Consider the following 24,832-nt stretch of genomic DNA (forward strand, 5'->3'; position numbering starts at 1 on the left):
TAAAATACACGCAGGGATTAGGATTACTTTTGCACATGTTCGGGCTTTCGTAACAGATGCTTCTCTCACTACCAAAATGGTCGGCATCATAATCCGAAATCCCGAACCTTTAAACTTATTTAACACAAAATGCTCCATACTCAACTTTGAACTCTTTATACAAATTGGTCATGAACATTATTACAATCATACAACGTCAATAGAAAGCGAAACTTAATACCCCAAAAAGAAACAAGAAATGGAGAGGTGGCAAAAAGCAAACCCAACCTTAAACTCAGCTTATCCACCCAAGAACAAAGGGGAAAACAGAGGACCACCAACCTCATTTGATGGCCGGTTCATTCACTCCTATATAACAATGACAGAACGTGTTGAAAACACAAAAGAGTACATTAATTTAACACAATGAATTGGCCAGGAAAGACAAGCATCTAATAAGTTACTGCTAGCAGCGGGACTTGGATTTGATAATGAGTCGATACTAACACAATGAATTGGCCATGGAATGACATGCTGCTATCTGATTATCGGTAATCACGACGTCCTTGACTTTGATTCGAATTCCTCCCACCAACCCCTGACAACTGCTTGAGGTTTGTAAGAACTTCTTGTGCAAGCCTTTTTGTGGTAGCATTCCCATATTTCAATGCTTCAACCAAAGCCTTCACTAACCTCTGATCAACCGAGTAACTCTGTGCATAGTGGTCCACTCTTATGATCTTATCGACCATCCAAACCACCTTCTCTTGAAGCTCACCAGGCCTCACTTCCACAAAGAGGTCTATCACAGCTTCCAAAACGCCATACTTGTCAAGCACATCAACTGCTCCTTTGAGAGTATCTTGGTTAGAAAGCAAGGTGGACAAAGCCTCCACTGCTGCTATTTGAACACTTGTGTCCTCATCACCTAGAATCTCAACTAAAGGTTTAATGGCATTGGCTTTCAACAAGCAAAACTGGCTATCCTCCTCACAAGAAGCATAGTGCACTAGACAAGGTGGGGCCACTAGTGGTGGCTTGCCACATATAAACATCAAGGAAGAACACAGGCCACTGGGAGGCTGGGGTTCCGAGTCTTTGGCCATGCCTCGTGCTCGCAAAGATTGTGACAAGTGCATCAACCCAATTGTGGCTCGTTTCTTTACTCTTGGGTTAGGAGAAACGCTAACGTACCCCAAAAGAACACCCATTAATCGGTTTTCTTGAATTGCGTCCAGAATTGATGGGTCAGTGCTCTTCGTGAAGTGAAGCAAGAGGCCCATAAGGCCTTCTGCCATGTTTGAAGAGGGTCTCGAACCTCTTCCCGATGCACTTCTCTTTTGATCTTTAAGTCTTGAAATGATCCACCTGATGAGACTGGTTCCAAGAACTGTCTTGACTTCATCATCAGAAATGGTGAGGTTGGATAGAATGTAAGCAGCTTCTGAACTCTCCTCTGTTGTGTTATTTGAGTCCACTAGTGTGTTTTTGAGCAGTGCTAATTTGTTGGTGCCTCTGAGCTCATCTGACAGAGCTTGACCCAGTCTTCGTGATAGGATACTTATGAGCCTAAAAGCAGATATTCGATGCTCAATCTCTTGGTGTTCGAGAAAAGGAGTGATGATTGAGATCCCGTTTCCACTCTTTATAGAGGTGGCTGCAGATTCTGCAAGGAGAGGGAGAGAGAGAGAAGGGGGGTTTTGGGGGCGCAGAGAGAGAGAGAGAGAGAGAGAGAGAGAGAGAGCTTGTAAGCATCTGGTACTCATTCAGTATGATCTATCTCGGCAAGTTAGGTAAGCATATTTCATAAAGCACATATTTAAGGAGCCCCCAGGACACAGACTCATATCCATTGTTTATTGGAGCGGAAAAAAAAGGTAAAGGTAAACCATTTGCAAGTGAAAAACAGGATAAGCAAAACTGAGGAAAAAGAAAAGGAAATAATCACAAAAGATCAGCAGCCAGTTATAAGTGAGAAATTGAAAAATGAAGTCAGGAATCTACTGAAGTCAACTCTGCAATTGTGACAGGCAGCACTCGAGCAAGAACCTTTTTTTGAAACCATTTAGGACTTCCTCAAAAAGAGCTTATGTTCAATGGAACTTCATAAAGTTTTTGAACAGAGAAACAATAGTTGAAGGGATTCAAAAGTCAATGCTTTGTATTAGTCCAAAGTTAGATCGCACCAGGAACTTGAAACAGAAAAATTCAGCACCTTTACCATTATTGTCTCTCTTATGCATTGAAGCGGTGTAATGTCAGTGCCCTCATACATTCGAAAAGTTTATAATTTATACCTAAGGCCCCTAATTACATAGATTTAGTTAATACGTAGCATCTGTAGCACCCAGGAACCTTTCATTCACAGAATGCCCCAGCGTTTTATGTAAAGGTACTTTATTATTCACACTTTCACACTTGTATGTTCCCTTCATTGTACACCAGAAACTGTTCCCAGAGGAAGTAAAAAGATAAATATGAAAAGATCCTATAGAAAAGGGATTGTATACTATAAGACAGTATTGTATATACAACCATTCCTAGCCATTAAATGTGAAACCAGGCTGCTGAGGGTGTACTACATGTTAGGAGAAAAATTCTTTGGAACTTTGAGCATGGCAAAAAGCACACCTCCAACCGTCTGATTTTAAATCTAACAGCTAAGGGTGATCTAGACCTTCTTGTACGTCTTATTATATATTTTTCCTAAAAATAAGGAAACAGATGAACATTGAAAAGTTAGTTTAGTTATCCCACATAAATCTTGATGCAGCAGATTCAAAGCACAAAGTTGAATAATAAGGAATGGATATTATAGTTCAAAGGATTATAGGACAAAGTTGTTTATCATGGTCAACATCATCCAGTGAAATGATAAATGGTGATGGTGAGAGTTAGATGCAGGACACACCAGAATAAGATATGTTTCTAATGGTGGTCCCACGCACTTCACGTAATTGTACATTATATCATTGGATAGTGATGAACATGATGGAAGAGCAACCAATATAAAATATGATTTTTCCATTTTATTTGGATTTGATGAAAACCATACCTGCAGCCTGTGGTGAGGACGCAATGCCATAAAGAATCTGGAGAAGATTCAATTGACAGTTAGGACTAACATCTGAAATAAGACGCAGAAGACCATGGATAATGAATTCTGATTGCATTGAATGTCTATCCCTATCCACAGATGCTAACTCCCAATGTCCCGCCTTCATGACAACGTGTGCTAAAGTAGCTGATGCCAAATCCTGCACATCAGTGAACGTGGAATTAACAGCCTTGTGCTCTTTAAACAGAATATCTATCAGCGGGGGAAGCACACCAGCATCAACAAGTATGGTTGCATTATCATCCAACCCTGAAAGATTGTATAGAGCTTGGAGGCTTGAAATTCTAGCATCAGGTTTCGAAGAAAGCATTCTAATTAGAACTTTAGAACCTTGTCTTGCAACATGCTCTTTTCCATTATTCGCCAGGGTCATTGTTCCAACCACTGATGCCATTGCTATTTTAACATCCTCGGTGCCTGTGACCCAGAAGTCGATAAAGTCATAACAACGCTCAATACTGATATTGTTTTCTTACCCAAAGAAAACAATAATATTTTAGAGACTCTTTCTGAATTTAGAGGCTATCATATAACATTGAAGACCTCATTGTAATGGTAAGTGTATTGTTGCATATTCAAGCCTCCTCATGAGTAAGCGTAATTATGTCAATATTTGTGATTCTCTCTTATGATGTCACACATTTGTCCATTGATTCTCTAGACATAAGTGAATAAGGTCTTAAAGGGAAGGCCAATGCTCCTGCAGAAAGTATTGTTTTGCATTTGCCAAAACATTCAGTTTTTCAAATTGAAAGATCCTTGAATCATTATCTTGCTTATACACATTCTCTACGTGCACCAACAACATGTTTAATTGCTTGACATTTCATGATATATTCATTCAAGTCTTCGGGTAGCACCACCAAATCTTCAACAAGGTGAAAATCCTCGGATTCCCCATGTACATGTTCATGCGGCTCGGATGAGTATACTTTAGGCCGCCCTTTTTTTTTTTGTCTCTTTTTTTTTTCAATATATTAGGCTGCATGACATTTAGAATCAATGGAAAAACTTTGGTGATCATTGACTATGATTTCAGTCAATTGCAACCAATGGAGCCAATGAATGATGAAGGGATGCAACAGTGCCAGTGTATTTGCCCCAAGGGTCTAGGTGGCTTCCACTGAAATTTTTTGATGCATCATGCCACTTTCACTTTCTTTCTTTAAAAATTAATTTTATTATCTAACATGGATTTGAGCCCTTCCGAATGACCTATAGTATAGTATACTACACAAGCCACAAAAGAGTGTAGTAGACTCCACTCGCCCGTGGAGGTGAGTGGAGGAAGAATCAAAATATATGCTACAGGTACTGCATTAATAAAGTCGAGATATCTAACTTGCAATTGCACAATAGATTATACATACAATGTAAAAACATGGGTTAGTTCCTTTTGACAAATAATTAGATCATTATGGTTGCAACGAGCCCATAACAGATCTCTACTTTTCATTTTCCAAGACAATAAGGATTTTATTTTCTACACATTACCCAAACAAGTGTGCTTTGAACTTTCAATTCAACTTACACGATAATGCAAGATCAAATGTGCTCTTATTTAACTAGTTTAAGAAAATTTCCCCCAGTGGACTCAGACACGGGCAAGTCACTAGGCCTTGGCCTGCTGAACCTGGAATGCGGTACATAAATATACATTGTACAGTACTTAGGCAAGTATGGCGGAGACTCCCCAAGTATTGTGAAACTCGGGCTGATCAGCCAAAGTGTTAGAGTACATTGGGAATCACCACAATATTTGCCCGAATATCGTGCACGAACTGCCTGAGTGTTGCGTAGGAAAGAGTTTAATTGGTTTTGTTTGTGTGGGGGTGGGAGGGGTTTTTTTTTTTTTTTGGTGAGTCAGCCGACTCACCTATTAGCATGCAGTCCCTTGTCTATCTAATGTCCATCTCGATGTAAAAAAATGTTACATCCACTAAAAGTTAAAATGGATGGTGAAGAAAGGAATTAAAAAATAACATTTATATTTTTTGAAAAAGAAAAATTCCAAATTTAGATCATTGCCATGGTTGAGATTATCAAAACCTAAAATTTTGAATCGAAAATACATCTTTCAGATATATTTTGTAGGGAGGCCACACAAAAATAGTGTGAGTTGGCCGACTCACCGAACACTATTCCATAAAAAAATCCAGTTTGATGGATTTGGAAATAGAAGATTTGGGTCAAGGTTTTGCCTGATTTCTAAAATTTATAATTCCTATGCAATGTATAGTCAATCTTCTATGAATTAGTTCCCCAAGCCTATTTTCAGGTTCTTCATCCAACCATAGGGCTGTTCTCACAAAAAAAGACAAAAAAATATAGGATTTGAAAGAATTCAAATTCGGATTCACTATTTCATCCAAATTCTTCAAGAGTTTGAATCAACTAGATCCAAACTCAAAACCTAAATCTAGTTCTAAGGGTTTCGACATGGGTTGTATGAGGAAGCTTTTATGAGGATTTGAATAATCAATTCATGTCAAGAGCATAGATCGAGGGACTGGCCTTGAAATTTTTATTTTTTTGATAAAATTAACCTTAAATTGATAGAGTAAGATGGGCTATCCACAGCGCGGCCTTGAAATTTTTGTTAAGTTTCATTTTTTTTCAATTTAAATTCACAAAATTGATTTAGTCTTGACTAAATAAATTATAATTGATTTAGATTTTTAACTTTGTACAAATTTCTTATGCTTTTTACAATTTTTTATGTTTCTATGATTAATTTTTTCCCTTGGATTTTCCTATTTTTTTCAAGCCCATAAAATCAATTGTTTTTCCTATTCCATGTTTTATATATGGAAAACGTTTATATAAGGGCAAGGCCCTAAACAATCAAATTAAGGCGCACATCAAAAATTCACTAAAAGTAGTTGTTTCAATGTCCAAAAATCCTCAAATTGATCACCTTGACCTCAAGATGTATAGACATGAGAAAAAATTGATTTCAAGTCTTGGAAATAGTCCATCCAGTAATCCATTTTCAGACCGTCAATTTTCAAGTTTTTCAAGTGTTCATAGATCTGCTCAATCTACACTATTTTCGAAACTTTAAATGTTATAATTAGAGATGAAAATAAAATTTCAAGTAAACACAAGGATTTCCAGTATTGAAACGTCTTCCAACACTATTTGAAGGTGAGCCTTACTTTGATTGTTTAGGGCCCCGGCCTTATACAAACCACACCCCTTATATATTCTATTTTATTATTTTTTTTTGGATTTTACCATTCCATGTCTTATATATTTTTTATTTTTTGCAATACTTTTTTCGTTTTCGGCACCTTTGTAAAGCTCAACGCGGACCAGGGCAAGTCAAATCCGACATGCCAAGTCACTTGGCAAGCCGATGGGACGAGTTCCTAGCCCAAGCTGTGTAATCTTTCACTCGATTCAACTGCATCTCCCAAAGGAGGAAGACAGATTCTTACAGTATTAGATTTCTACTCTACATGTCAACAAGTAAGCTCATAAAAAATTTTAAGAATACCTTCACAAAGGCGAACTAGTAATGGTTGAAATCTTCCAGCTGCTGCTAATTGTGGAACATTCTCCTCTACTTTCTCCAAATTCTGTAGTGTCATTTCTGCCAGATTAGCTAAAGCAGGATGCTCCAAATTTCCAGCCATAGTTGTCAAAAGAACAAGAGCACCTTTCTCAGATGCTATTTTTCTACGATAATCTTCATCACATGAGAATTCAGATAACAACTTCAGGGCATATTCTTTCTCCTTTTCCAAGTTTCCAGTAAGACTTCGTATGGCCAGTCTAGCCATTCCTTCCTGAAGCATTATTTTCTGTAAAGTTCAAGCATATCAACAAGACACAGTATCAATTAAACAACAGTGCTAAAACTTTTGAACATTCTGCAAAGGACATGATAAAACCTAACAATGAATCTCGCCACAAATACACTTTGGAATGGAAATAATAGGTAGAATTGGTAACTTCTCAAACAAAGATCTATAAGGAATTGACCATATAGTCGAAATAAAATAAACCAAATTTTCAGCTAGTAATTTTGGTTTTGCTTCAAAACCTTAAATAGAACAAACCAAGTTTGTAAATCCAACAATATTGTGTGATGTTTTGTCATAGCCAATCACCCAGTAATGACAGGATGAGAAGGTGAGGCCATGCATGTTAATGCAGTGGAAGAGTTCCATAAGAAGTGTATTAAAAAAATGAAACAGTAAACAAACACAGCAAGGACAAAGCTACTCTATAAATTGAATAACCATTAAAGCATGCATGCATGGGAGAGTCAAACCCTCTATAATCATGACTGTAACAACACTAAATTTGCAGCAACTACAGCTCTAAGAAAGAAGTCAAAATATAATTGATAACCATGCGTTCTTACTCTGCCTCTAAGAGGAAGTTCCCTAATCAGAACTATCTTAATTCCAGCCACTTTTGCAATCACAGGTAGTGGATCCAGGAGTAAGCAACAACAAAATGGATTTTCAACAGATGGGGCATGGAAGTGAAATCAAGGAACAAAGTTGAAAAAAAGTAAAAGGCTCAGCTGGCACCAAATCTTACATTTGCATATCCACCATCCTAGTCACTTATAAGCCTACTTTTTTCATGGGGGAAAGACCAGAGATGGGATTCAACAAAAAAAAAAAGGAGGGGGTTTGCGTGTGTGTGTGTGTGTTTGTTTTTGGTGTTTCCCTTTAATGCACCATTATGGGTCTCATGCCCATAACAGAGATTTTCATGCGGTATCAATGCACATTGACCAAAGATCCAAGCACTTAAGGAGACTTAATATGTGCCAAATTTGTATGATATTTTAGTTCTACTATATTTGGAAAATCTTCCTGCTGTAACTCCTATGCATGTTGACCAAAGTCGTAACTCCCATAACAGGTCCATATATATTTTGTGCTAGAATATTACTTTCCCTCTCTTCTCTTCTCTCTCAATCTTAACATGATATCAGAGCAGGCCTTGCCCTAGGATATCCACTATTTCCAGCAACCCTAGAATTATGTTTTTTCTTCCTTCTTAGGCTTGAAACTGTGATGTATCAGAAAACACATAGTTTCAACAAAATCATCTTGCTTTTCTTTACCAATAAGTTTTATCCCGAACTCTTGCCATTTCCAGCAAAAACCATAGACCTTACATCCTTTTTTATCCCACACAAGAATCACATCAATAAATTCCATACCCTTCTCAGCCAAACAAACCAAAAAAAGGGGGGGGGGGGGGGGGGGGGGGGGGGAATATTTGCAAGCTTTGAAACTAAGGAATTAGTATCTTGGATAAGGATTTACGGTTTCGAGGTAGAGGGAGAAGAAAAATATCATAAATCAAGCACAATATTTCCTTGGGAAGCAGTCAACGTGACCACCCAGGGTTGCTGATCACTACAGTTAAGCTAGATGGGACAAACTACTTAGAATGGTCTCAATCTGCCAAAATATTCATAGGAAGCCGAATAGAATTGGATTATATCACAAGAAAGGTGAAAGAGCCTCCCAGACATGATCCATCCCATGATGAATGGGAAAGTAAGAATTTGATAGTAATGGCATGGCTTCTTCAACCATGCAACCAAGTATCAGAAGGGGATTGTTGTTTCTTAAAACAACAAAGGAAGTATGGGAGGCAGTAGCCCAGACATGCTCACATCGAGATGGTATGGTTAAAATTTATCAATTGCATCACGAAATATTGAACTTGCAGCAAGAGGAAACGACTGTGGAAGAGTAGTTCAGGACACTAAGGCATAAGTGGGAAGAACTAGACCACTATCAACCTCTTCATCCCTCCATTGATGACATTAAGAAACAAGCCAAGCAACGAAGGATCTTTGAGTTCTTAGCAGGCCTAAATTTTGAATTTTGACTTTGAACAAGTTCTAGGAAATGACAAATTCTCCTCTCTTGAAACAGCCTATTATAATGTAATGTGGGAGGCCAGTAGAAAGGGAAGGAGAAAACTCAAGCCTCCACCATAAATGATTAGCCCTTAGAAGTTTCAAGCAAGGAAGAACAGATATGAAAGGAGCAAATCATGCCCCACTTTCTATGGCCGAAAAGGAGAAACTCAAATGCTACCATTATGGGAAGAGACACACCTATGAGCACTGCTGGGATTTGCATCCACACTTGAGACCGAAACCAAGAAATGCAAGTGCCCATATCGTACCGAGTGAAGGGGAGGAAACTTCGGCCACACAACCCAATGTATCCGATCCAAACGATATGCCATCAAAGATTTACAGTACCAGTTGATTGCTCTCAAGGCTTACTCGACTCTAAGACACAGGTAGAGCAGTCAAGTACATATGCATCTACAAACCGTGTCTCCAACTCTATGTCTTCTACAGCTTGGGTTATTGATTTAGGGCTATTGATCATATAGCCAGTAAGAAAGTTGGTTTCTTGTCCTTTTCTCCTACTTCTAGTGAAATTAAACTTGCTGATGGATCCATGACCAGTGCCTTTGAGAGTGAAACATATAAACTTTCATCATCCTTTTTCTTAGTCTCTAATCTCTATAATACATGTGCCTTCTTTTCCTTCCAATCTTTTCTGTCAACAGTCGTACAAAAAATAAATTTTAGTGTCACATCTTTCCCTCACATTGCATTTTTCACGACCTGAAAACCAGGAAGGTGATTGGTGGTAGTCGTGAAGACAATGGCACTTTACCTGTACAACATGGGATGCACTTCTATTGCTGTCAATTTTGAGTCTAAAAGTCATAAATATTCTTGGGCACACCCTAGGCCACATATCTCTGAAATTTTTAAAATTATTGTTTTCAGATAACTTTGCTTCTTAAAATATCCCTCAATTACAATGTAAGATCTGTCAATTATCCAAACATTGTAGAACCTCTTTTTCTTCTAATGAAGATAAAAGTTCTCAAGCCATTTCATCTTGGTCACTCTGATGTTTGGGGCCTGCTACAGTTATTTTTGTATTTTGATATTGGTATTCTATCTCATTCATTGATGACTACTCTCGTTATACTTGGATCTATCTTATGAAAAGTAGAGATGGTGTACTCTCAATGGTTAAAATATTTCATAAAATGGTTCTGACGTAGTTAGAAACCCAAATAAAATTTTTTCGTTCTAATAATGTAGAAGAGTATCCAGACAATGGATTAAAGGATTATTTTATTGAACATGGTGTAGAAACTTAAATATCATGTTCCTATACACCAAAACAGAATGGTGTGGCAGAATGGAAAAATGGACACTTGTTAGAAGTGGTTAGAGGCATCTTAATAGGAATGAAGATTCTAAGACATATTGGGATGAATCAATTTTTGATGCTGCCTATATGATCAATAGGATGCCTATCCCTGTTCTCCACGGTGCTTATCCTTTCAAACTTCTCCATAATGCACTCCTTCTGTTTTCTCTTCTACCAAAAACCTTCAGTTGTATCTGCTTTGGGCATACCCTGGGGCCAACTAGGAATATGTTAGGACCCCAATCTACTAGATGTGTGTTGCTAGAATAATCAAACTCTCATAAAGGATGCAAATGTTAATGCCAGTTAAGTAAAAGGAAATATCTCTCAAAAGATGTTACATTCTTCGAGAATATACCATATTTTTCTTCCAAGAGAGATTCGATATCCACAATGCCACCCGATAATCCTATTCCTCTTCCAATGATCACAGATAATTCCACTAATCCAATCAAGGAACAAGTGGAATCTACTGAGAAACAACTGAACATGTACACCAGAAAAAAGAACAAGGGAAAGTCCTATGTAAACGATCAACTCCAAGTTGACTCGCGAGGTACTTCTATTTCTACCCCTATACCCTCTCAACTCAATTTACCTATTGCCATGAGAAGATAAAAAAGGACTTGTACTTCTTATCCAATCAGTAAGTTTTTTTTCCTATGGTTCACTTTCACCATCTTTTCATGAATACCTTCGCTCTACTTCCTCTATTCTGATTCCTACCAATGTTGTAGATCCATGGCTCTCACAATCGAAAGCAGCCATGACTGAGAAAATGATTGTTTTAAAGAAGTAACAAACTTGGGATGTTACTGATTGGCCAGAAAGACATGTGGTAGGATTCAAGAGGGTGTATACCCCGAAGCACAAACCAGATGGTTTGATTGAAAGATATAAAGCTTTTCCGGTGGCTTAGTGTTTTACATAAGCATATGGGGTTGACTATAAGGAGACTTTTGCTCCTATAGCACCTGTAGCAAAAATTAAAATCAGTAAGGGTACTTTTATCTATTGGAGTAAATAGGAAATGGCCACTCTACCAATTACAGGTGAAGAATGCCTTACTCCATGGAGATGTGCAAGAGGAAGTATTTATGGTATTACCACTTGGGAATGTCCGCAAGTTAAGGAAAGCTATATATGGACTACAACAGTCAAACCGAGCTTGGTTCGAAAATTCAGTATGGCAATATGTCAGTTTTGGATTTTAGAGGAGTGTTTCAGACCATTTTGTATTTGTTAAAAGTGATATTGTGCTCACAGGAAATAATGAGCACAAGATTCAAAGAGTGAAAGATTTCCTGGAGGTGTTTTTGACATCAAGGATCAGATCTTGGTCCATTGAGATGCTTCCTTGGAATAAACGTGTCTAGGTCCAAAAAAGGAATTTTTTTGTCTTAAAGGAAGTACACTCTTGATATCCTGAACAACACCAGAATACTTGGAGCCCAACCAACAGAATCTCCCACAAAGGTTAATCACAAACTGTATGATCAGCATTGGAAGTAGGGGTGGCAATGGACCTGGACCCGACCCGAGACTCGGCGGGTATACCCGACACAGGTCCAGGTATGGGTCCAACATTTGGACTCGTGGGTCGGGTCTGGGTCCAAAACTTGGACCCGAACACTATTCGGGTCTGGGTCCAAAACTTGGACCCGAACAATATTCGGGTCTGGATGGGTCCGAGTCCGGTTGGACCCGACCCATACCCGTAAACTATTGGAAATAAAATACTTCAAGCCCTATTAGTTTGGGTGTATTAAGGATCATATGCAATAAGCATTTGCTATTAAACGACAAATCAGACGGCTTGAAATCTGGTGGCAGGTGATTGTGACCTTGTTGCTAATAATATGTATATGACAATAAAAAAAAGGCAAAAAAAAGAAGAAGCTTATAGACATGGTGGCAATGGACCCAACTAGACCGGACGGGTATGGGTATGGGTCCAACTTTTGGACCCGACTAGTCAGGTTTGGGTCGGATCCAGCAGGACCCGACCCGTTTCCACCCCTAATTCGAAGTCTCTAAGTAATCCTAATGTGTATATCAGATATTAGTGAGTAGACTTATTTATTTGACTGTCACATGGTCAGAGATTACATATACTATAAGCGTGGGTAGTTAGTTTATGCACGCACCATGCTCCCATCACTTGGAGGTTGTTTGTCACACACTATGATATTTAGAATCTACTCTAGGGAGAGGGCTACTTTATACTAGCCATGACCTCTTTAACATACAAGGTTTCTGTGATACAGATTGGGCCGGGTGTTCTCTTGACCGACAATCTACTAGTGGCTACTTTATGACAGTGGGTGGTAATTTAGTCACCTGGAATAGTAAGAAACATGTAGCTTGATCTTCAACAGAAGCCGAGCAATGGTGAGTGCTGCATGCGAAATAATTTGGCTCTGTTCTCTTCTTCAAGAGATGGGTGTTGATGTATTAGCTCCTATTCCTCTACATTGTGATAATTAAGTGGCAATTTATATTGCCTCACTCAAATCCTATATTTCATGAGAGAACCAAGCATATTGAAGTCAACTATCACTTTGTCAAAGAAAAAGTTACTTCAAGGACAATATGTGCTCCATTTGTTTGATCCAAAGCTGGGCAACTATGATATATATGCTCCAGCTTAGGGGGGAGTGTAGTGACTGTTATGGGGCCACGGCTATCAAAAAACCCTACAATGCATGACTCATTCCATCATGGAAATCTGCATGAGGTAATAATGCCAAAGATCCATGCACTTTCAAAACCTTAATATATAACAAATTTGTAAAATATTTTACTATATTTGGATGATTTTCTTGCTGCGATATCCTGTTGTAAGTTCTATGCATGTTGACCTAAATTGTAACTCACATAAGGGATCCATGTGTACATTCTGGGCACGATGCCCCATGATTTGCATAGAATAAAAATATATCTATATTCACACAATCTTGTGCTTGAATGTTACTTTCTCTCTCTTCTCTTCTCTCTCAATCTTAACAGTGAATATCCAAGTATAGAGAAACAATCAATTAGTAATTGTCCCAATCACTTTGAATTAGGCCTCTAGACCTCATGATCAATCAATTAGTGAATATCATTTGGTTTTGCAAAAATATTACCTATTGATAGGTTTCTTAGAGCTAATTTAACCATCAATGTGTGCCCCATCTTTTACACGTTACAATCACAATATTTCTCATTTGTTTCCAACAGGCAAGTCTAACAAAGTAATACCTAGGTGCTTTGATATTACCAAAGTGCTTGCTAATAGCATACTGATAATGCTAATCAATGTTATAAGGAGCGGCTCAGGTGAGGTGCTCGGCACCTGCCCGAGCAGAGTGTCCGACACGTCCTCGCCCGAGTCATGAACAAGCCAAGGAAGGGCCAAAAACGCAAAAATCAATATAACTGGGAGGAAAAACCCCCAAAAATTCCCTAGTTCACAAGCCTGCTCTATGGCTAGCCCGGAACCCTACTTCGTTGAGGGTTGACCCATGGGACGAATTAATCAAGTCAAAAAATCCGTTCCGGTTCTTGTTGTCGGGGCTAATCTTGCAGATGCGCGAGGGAGGCAATTTTACTTGACTGCACTGCCTCACTAAAGTTCTCACTGAAAATGCCTAGAAATAGCAAAATTGGTAGATATGCGAAAAAAATGATGAGACAAAGAACATAAAAAGTAGGTAAAACATGAAAAATGATGACAAATTGATGTCATTTTCCTAAATTATCAGATAATTTGATGAAAAATAGCATCTTACTCATTTTTTTGAGAAAATGCAACAGTAACATAAATAATACTAGATTGAATGACAATAGTAAAATAAATCGTATATGTAAGTTTAAAATTGAAAACATAAAATTGACCTGAATTTTTAGGCTAATCCCACAATCTTCAAGCTCAGTGCAAGTCGATGCTTCCAATCATTAACAAAGCTTTCCTTAGACAAACCAAATCAAAACCCCCTAAACAGTTTTGGATTTCAAGTTCGGATCTAGGAGATCCGAGCTCTTGAAAAATTGAACTAATAGTAAATCCAAAATTTAAGTCACTAAAATCCTAGTATTTTTTGTGATTTTTATTTTTAAAACACAAGCCTATGGTAGGATGGAGAACCCAAAAATAGATGTAAGGATCAATGTCAATAAGAAATTGACCAAAAATTGCAAAGAAATTGCACTTTTTTAAAATTGGGCAAACCCTTGCTGAAAAGAAACCTTCGATTTCAAAAATCAATCAAATCTTATTTTCTTCCAAAAATCTAATGTTTCTCATGGATAGATCAAGCTAAAAGCTTACTAAAACATGGACTTTGGGCTCAAATCACGAGCCCAAAATTTGAGAAAAAAAGAAAAAAACAAAATGAAGATGACGGCAGGGGCACGGGGTTTCCACCCCCCTTTTAACCTGCTACTGAACAGTACACAGGCGAGCCTATACAGTACTCGCCCGAGTGTAGTACAGGACATAGTTGTTGGGAATGGGATCGGGAATGGTTCCAAGATCAGGGGTGGGATCGACAGATCGAGGTTACCCGAAAGATCCCATGATTGTAGAGCTAGGAACAGGTCAGGTCAGGTCTGGGTGTGCCCAAAATCAGACCCGATGCCTTGGTAGGTGGGCCCAAACCTGGACCCAACCCGATTTCTAGGCAAGTGGACCTGGATCCGAACCCTACTCGAAGTAAACTATAAGGACCCAGACTTGACACGGACCCTACTAACTAATATATATATATATATATATATATATATATATATGTATTATAAAATTATAATCATAAAATAGTATATTAATAAATTATTACTTCTTATGGTCTATATAACTTATTATAATTTACATATAAGTTATATACCCATGACCTCATCAATAGAAGTCACGCTCCACTCAAAGCTCTCCTCTCTACTTTTATAATGTTCTTCACCCTCCTATTCCACTCATGTTAGTGATGTGGGACTACATAAATGTCTTCCTCTCCCCATGAGCGGTCCTCCTATCCTTTTGTTGTTTTTTTTAAATTATTATTGTTATTCACATATTCTTTCCAAGCATTTCAATTTCCATTGTTTGGTAAGCAAATGGTTTTACACCAAATCTATCAGGCATTTTTATCAAATAATTTTCTTGCAAAACCAGTCAATAATCTATAACTAGGATTGATGAGTATGTATCAAACCCAACAAATACCCACTGGAGAAATCTAGTGAGAGAAAAAATGGTAATGTATCAAAACATGGATATCTATCCTATCATATTTAACACTCACCTACCCTTTCTAAGGAAAAGTGTTGGACCTCAAAGCAAAATATTTAAACACGAAATCATTGAGTATGGAGGTTGTTTCAAGCTTTATATCAAAGAAAATCCCACAAAGAAGCGATTGACAATTGAAGAAGAGAACCCAAAAATAACATAAGAATAAAGTCCTATAACATTTATAGTCTGTGAAGGATGAGCTCTCTCTCTCTCTCTCTCTCTCTCTCTCTCCTCTCTCTCTCCTCTCTCTCTCTCTCTCTCTCATATTGCCTCATTCGATTTGCTTTTGTGCTCGGTATTTCTCCCTTGAAAATAAAAGCTAAGAAAGTTTTGGTTGGTTCATTGGTTTCTAAAAGAACCCCAACTAGGAATTGTTTTTGTAGTACAAGATGACTTGTTTTTATGTTTGCGGCTTTGTGCATACTTTGCCTTTCGGCTTTTGCTTTATTTGTTATTTTTATTCAAGAAAGCATATATAGAGAGAGAGATTATACTAGGAAGATAGAAATAGGAGCCCACGTGAGTGCTCATGTTTATGAGAGAGAAAGAGAGACTCATAATGGAAGAGAGAAAAGAGCTCAAAATTTTAAAGGATATGGGAGTGTGTGTAAAACATAGAAAGGGAGAGAGATCATAGTTAGGATAGAGAATGCAGCAAAAATATTTAAAGGACATGATAGAAAAGAGAAAAGAGCTCAAAATTTTGGAGGACATGGGAGAGAGCTTGTGTGTATAAGATAGAGAGAGAGAGAGACATAATAGTTTGGAGAGAGAATGGACCCTAAATATTTAAAAGGCATGTGAGAGATAGTTCACGTATATGTAAGAGATCATAAAAGGAGACATTTTAGCCCCACATTGTTAGGTAGTACAATGGGGTTGGGTGGATGAGGCTATAATAAGGAGAATGGTTCTTAGAGTTTTGATGTAGGAGAAATTGAGGGAACAATAAAATTAGCAAGAAACAAGCCAAACACAAACACATTTGGAAAAACCCTAGGACCCAAGCCCTTGGCTTCTTTTACAAGACAGTCTTTTTTTTTCTTAAAGAGGAATACATGAATGACTCTTCAGCCCATCCATGCTCTTATTTCTATTGAAAAATTATTGTTTTGTATAATATTTGACTATACAATTTACTTTTAATCAAAAGGTCCTGACTTAATTATAACTTGAAACTAAACTCCCAAACTTTAATTAAATATCTAAAAAGTCCCTAGAATTCTAGAAACTAAAAAACCCTAGAATTAAACCCTAAAACTACAATCAAAATATACATCTTTTAAAATTGAATAGAAATTAAAAATAGGTATAATTTTTCCCTCCATCAAGTTTTAGTCCCACATTGCTCATGTAGTGAAATTGGGTAGGTGGGTGAATCTATAAGAGAATAGTAGTTAGAGAGAGTGTCTAAAATTAAAAGTTATAGTATTATTTTATATTTTATTACATAAAAATATTATATAAAATATAACATATGGCATAATGTATAATAAATAATACAATATAAGACGGATCGGGTCCAGGTTGGGTCTACCTGTACCTGGACCTGGACCCAATCGGATTTACTATTCAGGTCCACGATTTGGACTCGACCCGACCTGTCAGGTCCAAATCTTGGACCCATGCCCGGACTAGGATCGAGTACCCGACCCGATTCCCAGCCCTAATGATGGGGATCAATGTCCGTAGAACCTCAAACAGAAGAAACACGATCCATGTGTATTAGGGATCAATTCTCAATTAGTTAAGATCGAGTACTATAATATTTGGAAGCGAGATCCTCTAATTAAGATCCAAAGTTCCCAAGTGCAAGTTTGTGAATTCCTCAACAATAGGAGTGCAATAGGTTTTAATGATCCAACATAATATGGAGCGAGGGATGAATTTTATAGGACCAAGCTCCATTTAGTTGAAAAAGGAGGCCAAAAATTTTATTAAATAAATTATGACTTTTATAGGTTGTGTAGTTTGGGTTGGCATATTTTTCGTTGTAGTAGGAACAAGTTATGTTTAATAAAGTATAGCCCAAACCTATATATACATGAAATGAGTTGCTTCTTAGTATTGTTTATTAAATAAGGGATTGCCCATCAGCATGGGAGGATGGAGCATTCGTTATGGAGAATTGTGGGGGATTATTTTTGTAGTGTGTAAAACTCTAAATTGTCATAAAATATTCTTCTTAAGGAAACATATTGCCTTTATGGAAGCACTAACACATAAATAGTATTGTAATGATTAACGAGGTTACAATGTAATAGAATTTGGATGCAGTATTTGGAGATCCTTGTGTTACAGTGTAATAGAATCTGGATCCCACAACTCTTAGGACAGAGAACCCGACCATTTAAGTCCTAGAAGCCGGGAACTCCAAAACGTGAATAATAGAACTTGTTCCGTTGAAAAGAGAACGAGATCCTAAATTCCAGAAAAATGAGATCACTGGAAGATTCCTTTCCAGGATCTTAGGATAGAGATCCCGAAAGGGACCACCTACCAAAGTAGGCGATCCCTGTAACTATGGTACAAGGAAGAATTGGTACTCTGCTCTGGCCTTGGTAGGCTGCCAAGGCTGAGCAATTCGCCCAAGTGGCGAAGTCTGAGTCGACTCTGGCGAGTTTTTGAACACTTATGCTAATAAAAGAAAAATTGATAGTTCCAATCTTAACACTTGATCATAGATATTTTGTGAAATATAGTATACATATATTTTCTGTAGAAAAGTGTGTACACTGTGCACTGCCCATTCTCCTCGTGACTAATATCTTTGCAAACGTTAAGATTTTTCACTTTCGGATTTGGTGTTTAGAGCCTTCAAGTACTCCAACGTTTTACTTCTGAAATTTCTGAGTGAGCACAATTTGTCATACACCATTGAATTGTATTTCCGTAATGATTAATGAAATGCTGAAATGAAGTTTAACTATTGTTAAAACTATACTTTTTAACCATTCAAGACAAAGCGACAGATGTACCTCAGTTACATATGCCACTTCATGATTGATGCCCAAGGCTGCATTGGGAAAGAGTCTGTAATGCATCCCGCTCAATTATCCTAAAGCAGTCAATGGGGGAAGGTTTGCCTACACCTTTTTTAATGTAGATCAGACATTCGAAACATTGCCCATGAGTCCCCCAGTGAAATAGCTCTGGAGGCAACCCCAACCCAATTTTTTCCTAGTGTACATCTAGCAATGGAGTTCTGTACTCATTGCATTAGTAGCTTTAATGTGGGGCGACTCGACCAAGCCTAATTTTACCGTTCTTGATAGCCAATAGGCATTATTCATATTGTTTAGGAAATAGGAATAACACCTGAATAGATATGTGATTTATAATTTCTAGTTCCTCTTCTATATTTTTTTGGTTAGAGTCGTACTGCTGATGTTGTCGCCACCCCAAGAAATAATAGACTCCTTGGGTACATAAATGGAAGACCTGGTGTCAATTTTACAATTGTACTACAAGACAAATGTGACATCTTTTGCAATTCTTGGAACGTGCATCCCTCTCACTTCAGCTACTTTAGCCCAGTTTTCAAGAGTTATGAGAGCCTGTATGAAGTATATAATACATACACAAATGTGCATAAATAGTCCATGTTTTTAGATAAGTGTTGAAAGGCTGCACGGAAAAAATTGATAGACAGATTACATATCATATTTTATGTATTTTAGTACAACTTGATGTATACTTCTCATTAATACAAATTTAACTAGAAAAGGGAAAAACCCTAATGGATAGAATGGAGGATAGAGACATAACAAGCAATGTTAAAGGGAACATTCTTAGTGGTTAATCAAATATAATAAAATTGATTGCTCATCAGAATTCTTTAAGTGGAAATTTTCATGGATTCATTCTTAAAAAGGAAGCATGAATGGATACCACTGTCACAAAGCAATAGAATTCAACAATCTAGTCTATTAATAAGTCTAACCTTGAGTGTTTTCCATCGCAATATAAATATCCTCAAAACATAGATATTCGCAAGAACAAAACCCTCTGACATTCAGCAAAAAACAATAACATGAAATGCTAAAATACACTGTACATAATATTACTACAAATTATATCTATATACGATACACAGAAACAAATTAATGTCATGTGCAATCATAACTAAAAAGATCATTAGCAAACCAACTGGGATCTCTTGACATTTTTAACATCTATTATTTCCATTCGTAGTGCACGTGCATTATGTTTCATTCCATTAAACAAGGGTACTCATGTAAATGTACAAACAGCATAGTGCCCAAGGGTATTATGGTCATACACCATGGTACATTTATTTCATGAGAAGACAGCTTCGAAAGGAATATAACCCATTTCTCTCAAACTTGTGTTGACCTCCTTTCGTTGGCCACCTACTCTCACTATCATTGATGATTTCAGTCTCTGAAATGGTATAAAAGCCATGCAACTTCAGTCAATGAGGAATTGCTTATTTGAGGAAGGCTTGAAAGAGAATCAATTACACTAACACGTTCTTGTGGACAATCTTGTCTATTTAACCTAAATATGAAGAGGTTCTTCACAGTAAATCAAGAGAAACTACATTCATGGGAGTTATCTTTGTACATCTAAAGGTACAGTAAAGTTGCCCGCCGTAGTTTTAAAATTTTGCAAGATAATTACCATTGAAGGGTTCAATGATATGTCCCCAGTCTGATATTTCACACCCTTAACTTAGAAACATGTTGGAATGCATATCAGATCAAAACAAGGTTGTAGAAAGGAGTACCAGTGAAGGCATCATGGAGCAGGTATTTTTTAAACCAAGGACATGCTTCTTAAGTAGGAGATTGCCAAACTTAAGGAGAAAATTTTAAACTAACTCAGTTATTTTTGGAAACCCAAAAATCTGGATTACAAAATATTTCTAAGGGGCAGGCATAATTATGGAATATAAAACAATGAGCTCAAGTGGAATCTTGAAAATGAATTTCAAACATAAAGATGACTTATTGTTTGCACATAAAGCAAGTCTTATAAGGACTAGAGGTATTTTGAGCTTCTAAATAAGTAAAATATATGATTAAAAATACAGGCTCTAAAGTGATGAAATCTTATAGAATAATAGAACTTTTATTGTTCTTGAGAGAAAATATTTTTTATTAAAAGAGATTTTTTGGAGGTTGGCCATGTCTAGGTTTCATTTAAAATCACACAGATATCTAAGGCACCTTGAATATAAGGTGCTTTATCTTCTCTAAAAGAAGAAGGTTCTCCCAATTGTTGGTTGTATCTCACTCAGGATTGTAGCACTTGGTCAAGCTGTGACAAAGTTTTGATATTTTGCATTGAATATTGGTTCTTTTTCTAGCAAAATCTTGTACTTACAGTAAGTGCTCTGAATGGAAATAATTGTCCCCATGGAGTCAACCCTCCATCACCATAAAAAGATGTGCTCTTTGGGCATTTCACCACTAAAATTCTTTCGTTGGCAGAGTTTTATGGTGACACATCAATGGATGCATTCTGAAACTCATTGTTGAAATAGAAATTGACAGCACTATCATCTTTGGCTTTTAAATTGATTTATTGGGGTGCATGAGCAATATAGTGGGGAAAATAAATCTATTTAATAGGTTGAAATAAAACATTATACCCTCTTACTTGCGATGGTCAAGATACAAACCTTGCATTCATCTTCTTTGGACAAGCTATGCATAGTCATAAGAGCTTTGATTCTTAGATGTGATCCTATATTCTTTGAAGCGCTCTTCAGCAACGCAATGATGAGGTGAATGATTCCTCCCTTTCTTAGTCTATATCGGCTTAATGGATGCTCTTCTGATGTTCGATAAATATTATTCAGGGTCCTTTCAATACACTCCACTGTAGACTCCTCACTCAGATTTTCAGTCGCTGATTGAATTTGAATTTCAACATTCCTATTGACCCATTCCTCAATTGCCCCTGCAAGACCAATATTTGGCTTTTGATCCAAACTCTTTAAGACCTTTCCAGTTACTGGGCAGGTTGGGTCTCGACCATCTTCTACACAAAGGTCAAACCAGTATCTAATAGCACTGCGCTCATAAGTTTGGGAGGATTCAAGAACAACTGGGTCCTTCATAACTTCCTTGGTCAATGGGCAGAGGAAGTTCTTAAATGGTGGTATATGGCCTTCCTCTTCAAATTCAAGTTCGAGACTTTCAGATACAGTCTTGGGTTCAATTGACCAGTTACCAAACATCCTTTCTAGTGATACAAGAATACGCCTCTCATTTCCAGTCATGGAATCACCAAGGTCGGTTTTAAAGATCTGGATGTGTTCGGCTAACTCATGGTGGTTCTCAGGCCCTGTTCCCAAGGCTCGAGCCAGATCCATAAGGATAGCACTTTGCACTGCTTTTGTAGTTTGCCGACCTTGAGCCTCTTTCTGTAGAATATAATACACCCTCTCTTCATTGTCGGTGACCTGTTCAAAACATGGAGGAAAGTCTCAGAGTTAAGGAAACCACGAGACAAAAGCATCCTAAGTTACTGGAAAACAATACACCAGAACAAACACTCCGGTTTATAGCACATCTATGAACAAGTGTTATAGACTTTGGCACTGATATTTATGTTGAAGTCCAAAAGATGAACAAGCATTACTATAGAGGTGCAGTTGATTCAATAATATAAGCGTGAGAAAAGAGGCAGTGTAATAACAAAATGATGCATACAGATTAACATGCGCACAGTTATTAACCATTCCCCAAAGAAACATCCCAAACCTCAAAAACAAAAGAAACATCTGAATTCTCAATAACCAAAGAGAAACACAGTGAGTTACTAGACAGGTCGATCTTCGAATGCATTCGTGAACAATTAATCTGAGATGGTGGGTCTAGTAACTTTTGATTCATTTACTCTTTTGGACTAATCAACCACTGGAAAACACTCTATCCACAGGTTAGAATACTTGTTGAATCTCTCAGAGAGTCTGCTGACCCCAAAAGTTCCCCAAATCAGAATTCAACAAATTAACATAAAATTATGCTTCCCAAAATTGCATATCTGCATGTTACGAATAAATCTCGGAATAGTTCATTGGACTAAATAATCTAACGACTACCGTTTTCATTAAGTATCTGTTCAGTTCATTCTACTAAAGAAATTGCTGTGGTGATTTAATTTCTTTCTTGATAATTCCTTTACTCGCAAACACTGCAAGTGCTTTTCCCAAATTTAGAAACTATTAAGCTTCCAACCCGCACTTATGAAATTTTGCCATAAGACACCACAAATGTACCCCATAAAATGGAATTCCATGAAAAAGGAAAAAAAAGGAAGATACGGAAAAGGAAATAAAAGAGAATCATTAGAAAACCACAGTAAGAAGAAGCAGCATTTATCTAGTACTGACACACCAAATCTCAATATAACTCCAAAATGAAAAAACCCCATTTAGTTCCAGTTGCAAAACGAAAACACAAAATGAGAAAAAGAAAGAAAGAAGCAGAATTCACCTTAAATTGGGCTTGTTGCATTTCCTCTGATAAGTCATGGGTCTTCTTCTTCAGGTCAGTTCCAGACCCACAAGAAGCTTCAATCAAGGTCAACCAAGCACCAATACTCCTACACCTCTCTTGCAAAGCAAGACAGAGATCCAAACAATTTACAAGCACATAAATCTTCCCCTTTCCCCTATAGGCAGCAAAAGATTTGCATGCTTTAGAGAGGTCCTCTGAGATCCCCTTAAGAGCATTTTGAAATGATGGAATCGGATCAATCTGAGACTTTTGGAGCTGTTTCACAATCAATTCGAGGCGCTTTGAATATGAGCAAAAGCATAGAGGACATTCCCATGCATAGTTAAAGCTACAGATTTCAGACAAAGAGGCCTCTATGGATGCCATGATTGAAGGAATTGCAGAGGTAGAAAGCATTTTCCAGGATAAATGGCCGGCATCAAAGGGGGGGAGGAGGGGGCTAGAGAGAGAGAGAGAGAGGTTGCTAGTTTTAGAGGTGGTGGAGGTTGCTGATTCTGTTCTCACTGGTATTACGAGAAAGAGGTAGAGAGAGAGAAAGAGGTAGAGAGAGAGAAGAGGGGGGTTTATCAGAGAAATAGTCGCTTCTGTTCTCAATTACTGATGAGAGAGAGAGAGCCAGGGATGGAGGAGAGGGAAAGGTTGCAACTTCTGGTGCTACTTCTGGCAAGCGACCCAGAGAGAGAGAGATTGTGGCCTTTGTCGTTACTGATCTTTAGAGAGATAATCTCACTGGTCTTTAGAGAGAGATTGCGGCCCTGGTCTTTAGAGAGAGAATCTCACTGGTCTTTAGAGAGAGATTGCGGCACTGGTCTTTAGAGTAAGAATCTCACTGGTAGTTAGAGAGAGATTGCGGCCCTTTGTCGTCACTGGTATTTAGAGAGAGAATCTCACTGGTCTTTAGAGAGAGATTGTGGCACTGATCTTTAGAGTAAGAATCTCACTGGTAGTTAGAGAGAGATTGCGGCCCTTGTCGTCACTAATCTTTAGAGAGAGAAACTCACTGGTCTTTAGAGAGAGAAGCAATTAATTTCGCGGTCAGCGATCTTCAAATAGCGAGAGAGAGAGCAGCTTCAGAAAGAGAAAGGGAGATTGCCTGTCTGCATCCTCACACAAAAGAAAGAGAGGTTGCTGAATTTGTCTCGACTGGCTTTTTAGAGAGAGAAAGTCGCCGTTTTTGTCTCCACTGCTTCACAGAGAGAGAGAGAGAGAGCTGATGCCTCTACTCAACAGAGAGAGAGAGAGAGAGGGGGTGGGAGGTCACCGCATTTGTTGTCGCCGGTCTTCAAGGAGAAATGGAGTTAGAGAGAGAAAGAGATGGCGCTGCTCCCTGTACACAAGAGAGAGAGAGAGAGAGGTCGCTGCACTTGTTCTCCGCCGCTCTTCAGGGAGAAATGATAGAGAGAGAGAAAAAAAATGGAGTTAGAGCGACAGAGATGCTGACTTAGAGAGAGAGAGAGAGAGAGAGAGCGAGAGCGAGGGGTTTTGAGTGGGGGAGACCACCGACCTGTTGGGGGCCTAAAGTCCAAACACGAGGAGTGGACGTCAACGGTGGGACACGCGCTTCGCTCGTTTCCCGACTCAACAACGACCCACTTTCTTGTTTTCCTCCTTTATTCACTCATTAAACCTAGTACTGTAAATCTTTTTCTTCAAAGTGCTATGCAACCTTTTGTATGTTAATTAAACTGAAGTATAAAATTAACTTTTTGTTGGAATGCAAAAGTAGAAGAAGATAAACTTTTTG

The 24,832-nt window shown here is 37.9% G+C and overlaps 1 protein-coding gene across 6 annotated transcripts; it reads right to left on the reverse strand.

Moving 5' to 3' along the window:
• Positions 1–133: 133 nt before the first annotated feature.
• On the reverse strand, positions 134–24,672 carry LOC18433435 (U-box domain-containing protein 43). Of its 6 annotated transcripts, none has more exons than XR_016060580.1 (6): positions 23,065–24,603; positions 21,243–22,028; positions 6,597–6,903; positions 3,346–3,514; positions 3,035–3,236; positions 134–1,636 (listed from the first exon to the last, which is right to left on the reverse strand). XR_016060580.1 is itself a non-coding variant. In XM_011624724.3 (5 exons), exons 1-5 carry the CDS (start codon positions 23,482–23,484, stop codon positions 525–527), a joined length of 3,105 nt encoding a protein of 1,034 aa, XP_011623026.1. In that variant the 5' UTR covers positions 23,485–24,672; the 3' UTR covers positions 134–524. The 6 variants fall into 6 exon arrangements, 2 of the variants coding, with proteins under 2 accessions (XP_011623026.1, XP_006843588.2); XR_016060579.1 differs by having other exon boundaries at positions 134–1,645; XR_016060582.1 differs by lacking the exon at positions 3,346–3,514.
• Between the last annotated feature and the right edge of the window lie 160 nt (positions 24,673–24,832).

Source organism: Amborella trichopoda, chromosome 8, assembly GCF_054954075.1.
Source record: "Amborella trichopoda isolate Santa Cruz 75 chromosome 8, AtrichopodaSantaCruz75HAP2 v2.0, whole genome shotgun sequence".
NCBI lineage: Eukaryota > Viridiplantae > Streptophyta > Magnoliopsida > Amborellales > Amborellaceae > Amborella > Amborella trichopoda.